The 16247-nt window shown below is 44.5% G+C and overlaps 1 protein-coding gene across 4 annotated transcripts in view; it reads right to left on the reverse strand.

Annotated features, from left to right (window-relative positions):
- The window catches only part of SFMBT1 (Scm like with four mbt domains 1), a 72019-nt gene that overhangs the window by 31336 nt on the left and 24436 nt on the right, over positions 1-16247 (reverse strand). For all 4 annotated transcript variants that reach the window (XM_040076501.2, XM_040076499.2, XM_040076500.2 and 1 more), the window contains exon 2: positions 4312-4473. In XM_040076501.2, coding sequence (XP_039932435.1) covers positions 4312-4339 — 28 coding nt within the window. In that variant the 5' untranslated portion in view covers positions 4340-4473. The remainder of the gene's footprint in view (positions 1-4311; positions 4474-16247) is intronic.

Here is a 16247-nt window from a genome sequence, read left to right on the forward strand (position 1 = left end):
GGGTGGAGCTGATCAAAGCTTTGGATGCAAACCATTCTAAGAAAAACAATTTCACTGCATAACGTTGTCAAAATCGACTAAGATTTCTCAACTCATTTAAACAGAAATTTATTTTTCTATGACCATAAAAACGCTTGAAGTTCACAGCTTCAGAATCAAAAGGGAACAAACACCAGCTCTGGGTCAATCAGACCCAGCAGCGAATTCTAATTTTCCTCCCGCCCAAAGAAAACCAGCCAAAAATCACCCTGCAGCCCCAAAAAGCAGGTCCTGCGGGACCGTAGCCGTGTCCCGTTTGAAGGGAAGGAAGCAGCGAGGCGGCTCGCAGAGGCAGCGGCTCCTCCGGGAACGCCGAGGGAGCCGCGGCCGTCCCGGGCCCCGCCAGCATCAGATAACTGCCCGAGGGGCAGCTAAGCTCCTTAAATGAGGCACAGGTCACTTCACACACTGAAAGGGTCAATTAGTAACTTATGTCGCCACTTAATGGCTACAAGGAGCTCCCAGGAAAGCCGGTTTGCCGGCTGCTCCGGCGACCCTTCGCCTTTCGCTGCGGCTAGAACCATTCCCGAGCGGCCGAGCCAGCGCAGCCCCTTCGCCACCCCGCTCACCCGCGCTCCCTGCGCCCGGAGGAGATCCCCCTGCACGGCTGTGCTGTGGAGAGCAGCGCTCAGGCACAGCAAAAAGCTCACTAGAAACCCGTCCTTCACAGGAAAAACAAATAAACCCCCCAACAAACTAAACCACCAAGTCAAAAAAACCCCAAAAGCAAACCCACCCCCCCGGCCCCACAACAAAAAAAAAACCCCGCGGTAAATCCTTATCCAGCACTCACGGCAAATTTAATACCCTCACCCTTTTCTTTTAGGGAGTTCCCCTCGGTCAGAGGGATTCTTAAAAACTTCTGCAAAAAGCACCCACAACTTTTTCTGCTCATTCATTTACAAAAAGCTGAACTCGGCTCGTGTTTACACTTTACAGAGGTTTTACAATTGAGGGGATCGGCCTCTCCTTCCACCGCTGAGCACAGAGCTGGGGAATTTTCCTCCCCTTTCCAAGGCTGACCCAGCTGAGGGCTGTGCTTACCTAGGGTTTGAACCATCCTGTTTGCTGCTCCTCAGGTTACTGAGCACAGCTCCTTCTGAGGACAAGCTCACAGAATAAAGCTCCAAGCGAAAATGCTGTATGAGGATTCACAGTGAGAGCAGAAAATTGGCTTTTTAATTACGGCATGTGGTAGGACTACATAAACAAAGAAAAAAACCCAAAAAGTCTCTCTTCTTCAACACCTGGATGCAGAAGCACTCAAAAGTGCAGCAAAGGACCATCTCTCTGGTAAGGCTTGCAGAGTCAGAATGCGATCCCTTTTCTGGTTTTATTGGCAGGACAGTGGTAGCAGAGCAGGCTCTGCTTCAATCAATCCTTTGAACTGTTCTTGGAATTTTTTGCAAGACCCTACTGCACAGCTCCATCCTCACGGGTTAGCAGATCCCTGGAGACACGAGACCAGTTTAATGAAGCCACATTCCTGAGGGGCCATATGTCTGCATTAAACACCCTGATCAGCCTGAGTTCAGAATGGTCAATAAACCTCAGACACTCACAGCAGAGGTTCTTGCTACTGTGAGAGAACTTGCAAATCAGTGTGACAGATGACAACAAGCATAACCATATTTAATGCATTTGATTCCAAAGCACACTTTATTCATCTAATGCTGCATGGGTGTACATATACTCTCTTTCCCCCCATATCCTTAATTGCTACTTAAAAGCCCTAAATGAATTCAGCTTTCTACTATGTGGAGACTTATTTCTCTGTATTAGACAGGATGACTGAGCAGCACATTAGCCCAGAGGCAAAGCACAACTTTGGCAAAGGCAGGGGAAGAAACCTGACACAACTCCTGTCTCTGGCCTTGCCGTGCAACCAGTTTGTGTCAGAAGAACTTTCAAATCAAGCTAATACTCTCTTAAGCAAAATCTGAGAAGTGTCCTACAGAGGTTCTGCAGAGAATATTCATCCACTTTGGAGGTGAGAAAATTCTTAATAAGAATATCAGCAATTTCCTAGGCAGGTGCATCACTTCCCATTTGTCACTATTTCTACTGGCATCATTGGGAACACTTACTCTTTCTGAATTTTATCACAAATTTAATCCTGCTGCTCTCTGATATATACAGGTAGAGAAAGAATATGGAATTATACCATTTGGACTGGAGAATGTAGCGAAATATTAAGGAAGTTAACCCTTAAAAATATCTGAAATGGGAAGTCTACACTATGCTGTTCTCATCTTTGATTTTGAGCTAAATTCTCGCTGCAAATAACTTTCATGCATCTTTAATGTGATTCAGTTGAAGACTGTCACATTGGACACTTAAGTACATCACAATTGAAGGTCTTGCAGACTTCAGTAAAGCTAATCCAAAGGTTTCTCACCCTGAAATGTAGATATAGTTCAATCTGATTTTAGTAACTGTTAATCTTTTTCATCTCCGCCTGCTGCGAGGCCATGAATAAATAAAGACAGGTTGGAATTTCAGGAGTTGGGAAAGACTGTGACAAGAATAAAAGTTGTCTTTTTCCCTCATAGTGCAGGGGAATATCACAACCAACAATCCTGAGCTCTCTCTAGGTTCTTGGAGCCAGAGCCTGGATGTAAAACCAGAAAAACAGAGGAGAATCTCCAAAAGCTGCTGCAAATTATTAAGTGGAAGAAAATTACACCAGTCAAAGAATATGAAGGCAATGTTCCACCAGTGGTTTGGATTGGTGTAACTCAAAAGCACTTCAGAAAACAGTATTAGAGGGCACAACAAAGCCAGTGTGCTTATGCTTACACAGGCATTTGCTGGGAACTATCTCTGAAGGCAAGTAAAGCTCTCATCATTTACTGTTTGCTCTTCACAGCCTCCTGCACTCAAACCTGGCACAAAAGGATGCTCAGGGAAATAGCTGCTGAGTAATTTCAAACCAGCATCAAACCTTCCCTTAGCTATTCAAAAGCACACAGTGAGAGAGGACTCCGTGACCTGGTACTTTTTGAGGAAGTTGGAAAAATGTCAATAAAGGTTTTAAGACTGAGGGATGTGCTCTCACAGCCTGTGGACACACCACTGCTGACTGTGTAAACAACTCCTCACACTTCTTCTCCCTTCCTTCCACTCTGTGACAGAAGCCTGCAGCTTCCACTCCTGCATGTGCCAGGAGAAATTTTACATCCACATCCATGATGCCTTTTCTTGATTATTTGAGGCTGCAACATTGACAACAACTTGACTGACTTGCTGTAATTAATAATTAAAAAGCATATTTCAGCATCATACAGGAGATGATAGCATTCTCCTAAAAAGCACTATAGATTAAAATTATGTTTAACATTTCTTCAGCAACACTGACAACAATTAGATTTCCATTAAGTAAAGGTACAAAAATTACCAATAATGAATTGTCCTGTGAGAAAAGCAGCTTGTTGGACAAGTACCAAAGGAAAGCAATACTCAGATAAAATCTTGATCCAATTGTTTACACTGACAATTACAAATCAAAATTTGTTTTATATAAACTGTAATAGGTAGAGACCTCCTCAAAGAAAAGGGACAAGTCATGGCAGGCAAGACAGAGAAAATGGATGGCCCTTACCCCCATAATACCAGAACCATTTCAGAAAGCTGTTAGTACTCCCAGCCACCCCAGACTAACACTCTTCCTGGCCTGGTGTTCCAACGTGTTCCAAAACCTGAGCTGATTTATCATAATACACCGCTCCGCAGGAGGTTAGGAACTGGTATCACAAGCCTATCAAAGAGGACACACCAAGGCACTTCAGAAAAACAGGGCAGATGACACTGGCAGCAAACAGCTTCAGTTATCTGACTTTTTCAACCAGCAGAAAAAGGTTGCCAAAATATGAAGAAGATGAACACAAGGACAGAACTAGGTATTAACCACTCTGAAAGATAAATGCCTTAAAACAGTAAGTGTTAACACCACCAAGCTTTTCATAAGCCCATCTCATGGTGGTACCACAAAAAGGAAAGCCACAGCTTCTTGAAAACACAACCACCAAGAAAGGTGGGCCAGATTTTGTTTTCCTTTAAGCCAGTGATACACCCTGCTCTGACACAGAGCAGTAACGAACACAGCCATGGCAGCCCCACAGCCAGAACATAACCCAGAATCTGTGAGACTGGAGTTTCTCCCCGGGTACAGCAGCAGGCACATGCTCTGTGAGACACTCCCTGCGCTCATCTTTCTTCCACATTGCTAACATTTTTAGAAAAGTTGGCCAGGGAGCTGGGCTGGACTCTTACCTGCATCATACTGCTGTTCTCCATTCATCTCCACAGGGGCCCAGAGGTTGTTCCCAGCAGCCAGAAGCAGGGCAGTCCAAGGCTGTCACTGCTTGGTGGTCATGAGCTGGCTCCCACCTTGCACAGCAGCTGAGACATTCAAGAAGGGATCCTGGAAAACACCTGAAAGGAACAACTGGTAAGAAAACCTTCACGGGATTTTTTTAGCTACTTTTAAGATAGAATCCTAGAGTGGTTTGGGTTGGAAGAGAACTCAAAGATCATCTCCTTCCAGCCCCCTGCCATGGGCAGGGACACTTTCTACTGTCCCAGACATTCCAGGGATGCATGTCCCAGACATTCAGGCCTCCTGGTCCCAGACATTCCAGGGATGGGGCAGCCACAGCTTCTCTGGGCACTCTGTGCCAGGGCCTCGCCACCCTCACAGGGAAACATTTCTTCCTAAGATCCAATTTGCAAACCTAGTCCTACGAGCAATTAAGTAATTACTTCATTATGAATGGTAGAAAATAAGTAAAAACAGGTTTAAAGCAAGCCCACCAGTTCATTTGCAATGAATCACAAGTTTTGTTTCTTTACAAAATTCTCTACAAAAGCAAAGTTGTATAGCAAATAAGAGTCTAGGTAACATGTTTCTTTACAAATAACACACTTTGACATCTTTATATAAATCAAAGACACAAGCAGCCATAAAACCAAGATTATTGGCCTGAAAATTCTTGTAAGAAAAAGGTTATTTCAAAAAGCCTTTGCAGTCTTGTTGAATGCCTGTGAAGTACTTGTTTTATTTAAGTGAGATACCAGAAATAATATAGAAGACTAAAAATCAGGTTCTAAAAAACACAGGCTGTGCTTCTGAAATGAATACATTTTGAATAACAATAGTTTATAAAAAGGAAGTCCTACACATTTGAAAAGTCTCTGATTTTGAGTTTTGTAGAGCTATAGTGCTTATGCAGACTACCTGATAACCCTTAGAGGTGCACAACACTGGTAGCTTCCCTCACACACAAATAAATCAACAAACTTGAATAGAATAAAATATGCAGTCAGTCACGTAAGAAGTTCAAGTACAATCAAAACTACAGCCAACTTTGAAAATTTTCATTACATGTGAAAATAAAAATTTTTTGAGAGTAGCAAGAGTTATCATTAAGAGCTCCTATTGAATGGCAGCTTAATGCCAGAAAAATCTACTGTGCAGAAGATACTATTAACTTTTATTCATTATAGCTTCCCAGGAATGTGTCTGGAGTGGAACCCAGCTGCCAATTTCTGCTATATGCCTCTAACCTGCTCCACTCCAGCTCAGAAAGTCTGTGCTCAGCACGTAACAACAAGGTCACACGTTCACTCCCAATCCAGCTCTGCCTCACCGAGAAAGTTACTGAGAAATTAAGCACAGGCTCCACTCTCACTCGCCACTGTCTCCTCACACAGTTCTTCCAGGCTCACAGGACAAAGCAGTGCAGGGTAAAGTAACTCAAGCACATTTTCCCAGACCATCCTCTAAGACCTTCCTCCTACACAGACTGAGCTTCCATCCATTCCATCTTTTGAAAAGTGATGCTGGAAGATGATGTCACTGGCATGATGCTCAGCACACAGAGAAGAACTGACCAACAAAACTTTCTAATCAGTAATCAAAATGTGCCTTGGTAATGGCCAATCCCAAGTCTATCAGCTGTCACAGTGCTAAGCAAAAGCAAAGGCAATGCTGTGAGCAAAGCACATATTCCAACAAGTCTGGGGATATGCCCCTGCTTTAGAACAGTGTAGCCCTGGCAAAGTATACTCAGAATTAACTACAATTAAGCTATTTCCAGTTTAAGGGATACAGCTCTCAATTAGTTTCTATAATTAAACTATGTGATGCAGCTACTTTTTTTTTTTTTGGCAATATGATAATATTTTGGACACTACCTTCCCCACAAAAAAAAAAAAAAAAAAAGCCAAAACAAACCCACAAAACCAAACCCCAAGCACCAAAGAGGCTGTTGATTTAGAAGATGCCAAACCCCGGCAGCTCCTGTTGAAGCTGATTGATATGCTGCCCAAGTCAAGTTGGGTTTTTATTGAGGATTTCATAAGCAGTTGTGGTGTTTTATGTACACAAAATTGAGAGCATTTGTAATTAGCACCCACCATGGCTGCTGCTTACAGCCTGGCACCCCAAAGATCACCTTTTGATAAATCCCAAGGGAAGCGGAGCACAAGTGCTGCTGGATTTGGAAATACTTTGGACCCTTCAGTCTCACTTCTGCATTTCAAATCTCCTTTCAGCACATGAAATATTCAGATGTTAGCAACTGGAGGCAGCATTAAAAGCAGTTACAGTTCATTAAAGCCAGATGGCTCACTTGAATACGAAAAGAAATCAAACATAAGTTGGATATTGAATTAAAGTAAATCACCTGGCGTCTGAGGCTTAATATTACTTTAAAACAAAGGCGCGCGAGACAGTGGGGACAGGATTCACCCCTCAGGACTGGGGCCGGAGCTCCAGCAAGGATCAGGTTTCGGCGAATTCCTTCGTGCCAAGGCATCCGGTAAGACCTACTGCAAAGGCGTGCGGAGCAGGGAGCTGCTCCCGGCACGGGGCAGGATCCCCGGTCAGCTCTGCTCCCCAGAACCTGCGGCCGAGAGAGCAGCGGAGGCGAAGATCCCTTCCCCTCGTCTGAGGGTCCCTGCTCCCCGAGCCCGCTCACGCACTTACCTGCGCTGTTCCGCTCCGAGCGACGGCAATTAGTGTTTCCGCACATAACCGGGAGGGGAAATGACACGTGCACTTCTTCTAAAGACTTTTGTAATTTTTTTTTTTTTTTTTTTTTCCCCTAGGACTCATGGAGGGCCCGATCCTGGCGCTGCACAGAGTTCCAACCCACAGGGCACAGACCCCCCCCAAAATCCAAATTCCTGATGCTGCCGTGCAGAACCGCAGCTCCAACCTACACCTCCTTCGCCTCTGCTTCTGTTGTTGCTGCAGAAACCAGCAATTCCCACAGCCTGCAAAAAAAACCCCACAACTCCAAGCGCTTTTTTTTTAAACCTTTTTCCTAATCTGACACCACTACAGTCGATCACGACTATAGGTCTCAGCTGGCCCTTTTGCCACATGAAGATGAGATAGTGGCTCCGGGGGAAAAGGGGAGCACGTTGGAATCAGGATTTGTGTGTGGCTGGGTACTCGCAGGGCAAACGGCTTCTCGGTGTATGAGCAGATCTAAGGTAGAAATGCACTTACATGGAATCCTCTGCCCTAGGAGATAAGCCAGGCAGAAAACATCAGCCTTTAGAAAACACATTCGAACCTGCTCAGAGGACAGAGACTCCACTCGGCGGGACTGAGACTCCTCACTGACAGGACAAAGTCAGAAAAGGAAAGGAACCTTCTCGGATGACAACTTAAGTTGAAGTGGTTTGTTAAAAAAAAATTAAATTTCTGCAGCACGGAAAGAATACAACGCAATAATCTATTTAGGTAGGAGCCAACTTAATTTTAGGTTCAACTTAAAACGTGTAGTATTTGATTCATAAACATTTTTGTGAAATTCCAGGTACACTGGAGAGTTTCATATCTCTTAGTTAAGTGTTTTCTCCAGCACAAAACAAGATATATTGTGCAAATTTCTCAACCAGGACCAAAATCAACGGCGCTGGAGAAAATGAATTTTCAAGCTATTCAGTGTGAGTTTCATTCACCCTTTTGTAGCAATACACTCGCAGTTACAGAAATACCCAAACTCCCACGCTGGGGTCAGTACATTTCCTTAAAACAGCCCCATCCTTTCTGGGGAAAACGCCACAGACTCTGGCTAAGCGCTGCTGCCAGCTGGGTGGAAGGACACAGCTGATTACCTGCCACAGCAGATCAGCAACCACCTCAATCAGGCACCAGGGCAGATTTCTGCCTCCTTCGAACAAAAATCTCACCCCTGAAATCTGGGCTGACAGAGGCAAAAGCAAACAGACATTCAGAAGAGCTTCTGGTGTGAGAAATCTTTAATTCCTGTGAAGGGACTGCTTAAGGTTCACAGATCAGCAGGTGTGTGCACCAGCACCGCTGCTGCACTCGGATGAGCAGCTCACCAGAGAGCTGCAGGAGCGCGTGAGACGCCAGCACAGAGGTGTTTAACGCCACCAAGGCTGTGCCCATCTCCTCTCCCCCACCTGAGGGATTTGTAACTCCAGTGACAAGGTGCAGGAGCAGGGTGGGCACAAACCCAGCCCCTGTCTCAGCTGCCACGTGGAATACGACTCTAGGTTTTGTCATTCAACAACCACATCAGCTCTTCTGTCAGGCAGGACATTAAAAATATTTTCTTGGGAAGCAAGTATTATTGTACACACATCTATGCCCTTTCAGTAGTATAAACAAAATAAGTATTTTATGAGCCTTCCTAGTACCTGACCTCCCACAAACAAAAGACGAAGTGGAAGACTTCTTACAATATCCACTTTATGCAGAAATTCCAAATTTTCAAGCCATTTCAATTGCTGTTCTGTGACAAGAAAAAAACCAAAAAACAGTTTGAGTGATTTTTGTAGGAAAGAAAACTACCTGTCACAGAAGCCTTGGCTCAGCACTGTTAGCACACTCCAAATCTTTCTAAGACCTGCAAGGCCCAGAAAGCAGACTGCAGGTAGACAAAATAAAGTGTGATGTCTTTGTAACAAAGTAATAAAAATACTACCAACTTCATTAGTCACAGCTGCTGAAGGAATTATCCCACCCAATGGGGAGAACAGAAACCCTTGGCTGACTTGCAGCTCTTTAAAGCATTATTTTTACACACACACAAATGAAACAGCCAGCCTGTAAAAAGAAGCTTCCTTGCCTGCTTCTGTAAGGATTTATCAAAGACAAACAAACCACCAAGTCACCTTTCATGGAGGTAGGACCACCAACATTTCCTTTAGGTTGTCTTATCTGAACAGCAAAATTCTGCTGATATCATTGAACACGAAGATTATACATGCATATAAATGCAAATAGGAACTACCACCAGAGTTAGATTCATTATTAAAACTTACTATAATTTCTCTCACACCCACGCTGAAATCTCTACTCACAGACCAGCAGCCCTAACAACTCCCTGCTGCTCCCATTAAATCTGTTCTAGCAGGAGAGAACCCAGGTTCATCCATTCCATTGCAACAGCAATGCTGAGACTCCTCAAAGAGAAGTGCATTTAAAGAACACACCTTCTTGCTCTCAAAGAAATTCTTGTAAGATGTAAAAGGGGCAAAGAATCAGCTGTGGAGGATGCAGGCCATTGCCAACAGCAGCAGGCCAGTTTTACAGAGAGTTGTGTGGCTCTGAGCACACACCTTCCACATGGAAGTAACCACAAGCAAGCGCCCCTGCAGAGGATGCTAAGCCAGCCTGCACCTCTGCACTGCGATGCAACAACAAACCTATTATTGCTATTCCAAGGCTTTATTCAAAATAAAAGGCCTGTGTTTGTGACAGCTTCCCTGCCCCAATGCCCACCATCAAGGTGTGCAGAACCAGCTCAGGCTGCTCTGTCCACACTGAACCAGCAAGCTCCACAGTTATTTACAGGGTTTCACGTCGCTGTTCTTCGTGCACAGACACCCCCAGCACTCAGACAGACGTGCAAGCAATGCGCTCCCACAGCAGCATCCTGCTGTGCTCCTGGTCCCTCCTTGCCTGCAGCAAAGGCAGGGACAGGGGGGCTGTGTCCCCAGGACGGGGGGGGCTGTGTCCCCAGGACGGGGGGGGCTGTGTCCCCAGGACGGGGGGGGCTGTGTCCCCAGGACGGGGGGGGCTGTGTCCCCAGGACGGGGGGGGCTGTGTCCCCAGGACAGGGGGGGGCTCTGTCCCCAGGACGGGGGGGGCTGTGTCCCCAGGACAGGGCAGGGGCCACTGCCAGCAGCCGCTGCAGCACCACAGAACCAGAGCCCCTCAGGTCAGGTCAAATACAGCAAGTGCTGGCATTACACAGTCAGATAAACAGGGACCTCGTAGCAGACTGAAAGGTTACAGCCTGGTAGCCCTTTCTGCCTGGAAAATTTACCAGAGAAAAGGAGAATCTATTTGGTCACAAAATGGGACCAGTGCTCATATCTTTAACTCAATCTTTCATTAGAGCTATCATACATCACAGAAAAAAACCCAACGAACAATAACCTATTTAGCAAAATTTTGCTGATACCATATGTGATGTTTATCTTTTCCACTTAGATCAGGTGAATTTATGTCTGTTTTCCAATCCTGACCCCTTTCTGAAGCCCAGTGGCTTCCAGGATTTGACTCAGTGCCTGGATCTGCCTGACCATCCAGGTAACCCACCTAGGGCTGGGAAGCCTGGTTAATGAATCTTGAAACACACAAAAGAACACACCTCAACAATCTGGAGGTCCAGCTTAACAAATTACAGAATCTGATTTTACAACCCATGCTGTGCCACCCAGCCGGTAAAGCAATTTCCATGGGACTGCAGGTTAAATGCAGGTGAGAATGTGAAATTCACAGCTCTATTCCCAGCTAATTTAAATGCCACTGGACAGAGAGAGCATTGACTTGACAGGGGAATAACACACTATAGGGTGTCCCAAAAAGTTCCCTTGTTTGTAAGTGGAGCTGTTAAACACGGTTTGCCTCTAACGTTTAAGATAGCTGGGAGTTCTGTCAAATCCTTAAGGCTTGTTTTTATTTTTGAAATGCAAAATCTCCAGCATTATTCTGCTCTCTTCATCTACTTTCATGGCATGCAGACTACGAGCACGTTGGGGGTTATGGGCCAAATAAAGAAACCAGACAGAACAGACTGCTCTGTTGTCATTGTTGACTTTTTAAATTCATGTCCTATTGCATGAATACAACTGTCTGAAGTTACAAGTTGGAAAAGAAGATGAAGGAAAAACGTGAAGTTCCTGCTGCTCCCAAGTCCCAGACAACAGCCTGGCAGCTTCTTATCCTCTGTACAAAGGCAAGCAGCACAAACAAGCGAACACTCTGCCAGTAAAATGTAGCATGATTCATGGTGAGATAAAATAGAGCACTCAGATGGAAAGAAACTGACTTCTACCTCTGGATCTGCATCCCTGGTGCATGTAAGTATGGAATCCCATGGGACAAAGTGATGGCAAAGGGATGCTGCCCGTGAGGAAGAGATAGGCAAGAGTTAATCTGCCAGCAGAGGAAGGAACCCTTTACACTCCCTTCCAGGAGCCTGTCCACTATGTGAGAGAAAAGTGTTTTAAATCAAAAAGTATCTTCATTGCACATAGATTGAGGCAATTAACAAAGATACAAATTAATCTGTCAGTGCCTGAAACATGAGAATTACCGGGGAAACCTCAGAAAACCAGGTTTGGAAATCAATTTCAATCCATAAAGGATGTCAGGCCTACGGACAACACACGAAGGTCAATGCAGTCTTCACAGAGTTACAATAAATAGTTCCCTAACGCTGCCACGAGGCTCAATTTATTCAAACAAGTCCTCACTGCTGACTCATATTCCGTGCATATGTTATAGGAAAATCTTTGAATAAAATCCAAACAGGACACTCAACTTTACTGAGCACTCAATTCACAAAAAGGGAAACAAACTCTGCACAATCTTCCAAATCCTCTTGTGAAGATGAACTCCTGTTTCAGAGAACCAACTAATGGATGCTAGCACTGCAGACAATACAACAACTAAAGGAGAAGACTGGCAGGGTAAGGAAGGTATCTTGCAAATAAGACACTTAAGAAAAAAACCCGTGAAATAAAACGCCTTTTGTATGTAAAAGCACACTCCTACTTGTCTCCTTCCTTTATCATGCCCTTGAAATTGTACAAGACACAGAAAAAAGTAATATATTACACTCATTTCTATTCCATAAGCTACACCCTGAAAGGGCAACTCTCCCTCGAATGCAACCACAACCACAGGACAACTCAGATTTGGGTTAAGAAATTGACTCAGTTGTTCCTATTTTTAAAATATTGGCACTCATACTAGGGGAAAACAAAGGGAGTGGCACTCCATTTCTATTTCTTTGCATACATGGATCATCAGGCCTTCCTCCTTGGACAAACAACCCGTTAGTCAAATTGTCAGAGGCAGGCTGGAGTGAAAATTAGGACAGAAAATAACTTATTTCAAAGTTGGCAGTTTTGGTATCATATAATTTCAATCTAAATAACTTGATCTTAAATAATTTCAATTTAAAAAACCCTTAATCACAGCATCTTTATTTGTTTTTGTGCACACTAACGATATCTGAACATAAGGTCTGTACAGACAGATGCAACTGCAAATCAAACTGTCCAAGAGTCAGAAAACCTGTTTTAACAAGCAGTGGCACCAAAAAAAAAAACCCCTCCATGACTGCAAATAAAAGATGCAGAAGCAAACAGGACGCAGTTTTAGCAAAAACAATCACACCAAATCAAGCTGGATCAAAACAGACTAAGAACTCAGGATTTTCCTCATAGAGAAATCAACTTATTCCTGAGTGGGCAGCACAGGGCACAGAACAGGCAAGCAAACAGGGAAAGCCTGTGGCTGCAGAAGTTGCATTTGGAAAGTGACATCTGAGCTCATTTTCCCCAACAAGGACGCTGTGGCACCTACTAGCAAGAAGATTAACACAAAAGTGGACCCTAAAAGGTGACAAGCACCCCCAACACTGACCACACTCTACAAAGCCACCTCATCATCGAGGCCTGGCTTTCACAAATGCTGAGCAGCAGTTCTTCATTGCAGATGAAACCCGAAGAAATGAGACTACAAACTTGGAAGAGTCAGGTCTTGGGGCCTGCCCTGTCATTTTCTTCACAAACCCATGTCCCAGAGTCCAGCACCGCTTCAGGAGTTGCATGCCTCAGGTTTTTATTGTCACAGCTTAATCTCGCTGTTTCATTACAGTGCAAGGCAAGTGTGATTAGCAGAGCAGTTCTGGAACGTTCCCAAATGGCTCTGCAGGCAGCAGGTGCCAGCACAGCACCTGCAGAAGGAGAGAGAGAGCCCTGCTCTGCCAGCCTGGGGACAGGGAGCAGAGAGTGAGGACACCCCTTCCTCCTCTTCCTCGCACCTCCTGCAACCTGGACCTGACCCACCCTTCCCAAAGAGCTCCCCCAGCTCTGCACAGAAACACCAGCAGCACAGAAAACGAAACAGCAGCAGGTTTCACGTCTTCTGTAAGGGGATGTTCTCTTCTCCTCCTCCCCAGCAGAGCAGCTCGATTCAATGCATGTTACCTATATCCCATCCAAACGTTGATCCTTGCCAGGACTACAATGATCTCCTACTCACAGGCACTCCCCAGTTTAAAAGTCAAAACATGACTGTCAATTATCACCCTAAAATTGAGGGGAAGCCAAAAACAAAACCACGATTCTACCATAGCATGGGTGCCAACGGGGAATGTATCTCAAAGCCTGTGTCCCTCTGCTTGAGTCTCCAAATATGAATATGAGAACTTCTAATTCCATTTTTATGAAATAGAATCACTTTCCATCTCAACCACTGAGTAAAAATTATCACCTCAAGTCAGAAATCCTAGATGGGGCAAAATTCAACTTCCTACAATGCATATTTAAGGATCCCTTATAAAAATAAGTGCTGAGATCACCTGCATCCTAAGTTCCATCAGTTGTAGAAGAAAAAGCCCTCTGCAGCCTGGGTTTATCAAGAGATCTTTACTTTGACCCCCAACTTGTTTCGTAGGTCCCCTGTGCACCCTTGAACACCTCCTGCGCTGTCACCATGAGATGCATTCTGACCTGAGCTGCTCCTTATCTTCCAAAGATAGAGTCCCTGATGAGGAAGTCTTGAGTACAATCACCTCGAACTAAATCTAATCTCGGTTACTTTAGGACTGATTCGACAAGATTCACCAGCACGGTGCAGGATCCATCGCTCCCGCGTGAGACACGACAAAAGTGCCGAGGAAGTTACATTTCCCTGCGGGTGCAGGACAGCCCATGGCAGAAGCAGGATCAGGAGCAGCCTGTGTGAGCTGCTCAGGTGGAGCATCTGGCAGATACTGCTGAGGCTTCAGAGTGCAGCAGCAAAAACAAGCCTATTTTCCCTGATGACGACAAATACGAGTTTACTGTCACCGCTCAAGTGCTAAAAGCAAAGCCAGTGATACTGAATAACTAGACAGAAATATCTGAATTATTTAGTAGACAGCACAGAAGCACCAAACAAGCCAAAGCATGATCTGACCAAGAAAAGAACAAGGAAAAAAAAAAACAAAACCAAAAACCCAACAGCTATTAGTTTCCCGCTGGAGAGAAGAAACAGCTGACTGCAGGATTAAGACAGCAGCCACGGCAGAGAGGAGGGCGAGACTGCATGGCCAGGGATGGTGACAAGCAGTGATGTGCTTTTTGATTGCCAAATACTACATTGACTAAGCTGCAACATGAGATAACATCCCCAGGGTTGGGTTTTTTTTCCCCCCACCCTTGGACAATCTTTCTGAAACACTATCCGAAATCCTGAAGTATTCCTTGGCTAGTAACAGAAAGGAATGGAAAATCCACATTTCAACCACTCCCTTTAATAGTCCTGTAGACAAAATCCTGACCGACTGATCACAGCTAGTATTTCTTCCTCATTTAACTTCCAAAACTCTGTCTCCTGCAAATGACATTTTATTTATAGCAGTGGTATTTGCTGTATAACTGATTGGGGAAGGCTGTAAATGAGCATCATTGCATATATATGGAAAACAATGATAAAGCAGTCATCAAAAAGCTACAGAACATTTAAATATTCAAATGAGGCAATCTGCATAAGCCCCCCGCCTGAATTTTAATTTTACAAAATTTATTTCATACCTTTGTGCTACAGATGATCTTTTCCACAGAAAAATGGCACCTTTCACTTCAGATGTGTCCAAGTGATATTAATTTTAATTCTTGGAGTGAAGGGTGAAGGAGGCTTTGCCATAGGAGGACAGGTTATTTTTACAGTCTAAGTGCTCAAGGCAAGAAGGCAAAGGTGAAGATGCTGATGAGCTACAGTAAGGTTGCAGTGGCAGTGAAATGCATCAAGGCTCCTCACCCAACCAAACAAAATAAGAGTATAACTTGCAGCTCTCCAAAATGGGAGCTATCAAAATAGGAAGGAGAGAAAAAGTGCTGTGAGGAAAAGGAGACAGAGATCACAGCAAATCAGCCTTTATAGTGAAGAAAGGGCTTCCAGGGGAAAAAGAGGATCAGCTTGTGGGGGACTCCACAACGAAGCAGCTTTTACCAAGCAGGTCAAAAAGATGTAAACACAAACTGGAAGGTTAAATTAACACCTGGCAGCTCTGGAGCTGCGATCACTCAGAAAGCACTTTGCTTAGAAAACACAAAAACTGACCATAATGCTCTTCCAGCCTTGCAGCGCTCAAGTCGGAACTTTCAAAAACTAACTGTACCTTTGCACTTCAGATGCTGCAAATGCAACAGGTAAGGGAGATCAGGAGCTTTTCTTATTCAAACCTTACTCTGAAACCTTGAGCGGGGCAGATTTTAAACACTTTTTCTTTCCATGGGCTTTTAAACATTGCCTTACACATGTGCTCACTCAGTGGTACCAGTTACTTTTTTAGCATTTTTGACTGTGGAGATTCACTAGTGCCTTACAAACAGCACTGTTCCATCCTCAGTGCTGCTTGGATTATAAACAGCAAACAGCAGAATATTCCTCAGACAAGATCACTCTTAGCACCACTCAATTCCCTGACCACAGACACATTAGATCATACTTATTTAAAGAAGAACCATGCCTGAAAAACACAAATTTGATAAGAAAAGCCTCAAGAAGGAAAGGGTGTTGGGCTCTTCTTCCTGGTACTTACACAGCTGGGGAGGGGGAGCGAGGGAAAGAAGAGGGAAAAGAGGGGGTCAGTGAAAGCAATCACTGCAGTTTTGCCCTCAGGATCAGAGAAAGTAGGGAAGAAAGGAAGAATAAACAC

The sequence above is a fragment of the Hirundo rustica genome, chromosome 12, assembly GCF_015227805.2.
Source record: "Hirundo rustica isolate bHirRus1 chromosome 12, bHirRus1.pri.v3, whole genome shotgun sequence".
NCBI classification, from domain to species: Eukaryota; Metazoa; Chordata; class Aves; order Passeriformes; family Hirundinidae; genus Hirundo; species Hirundo rustica.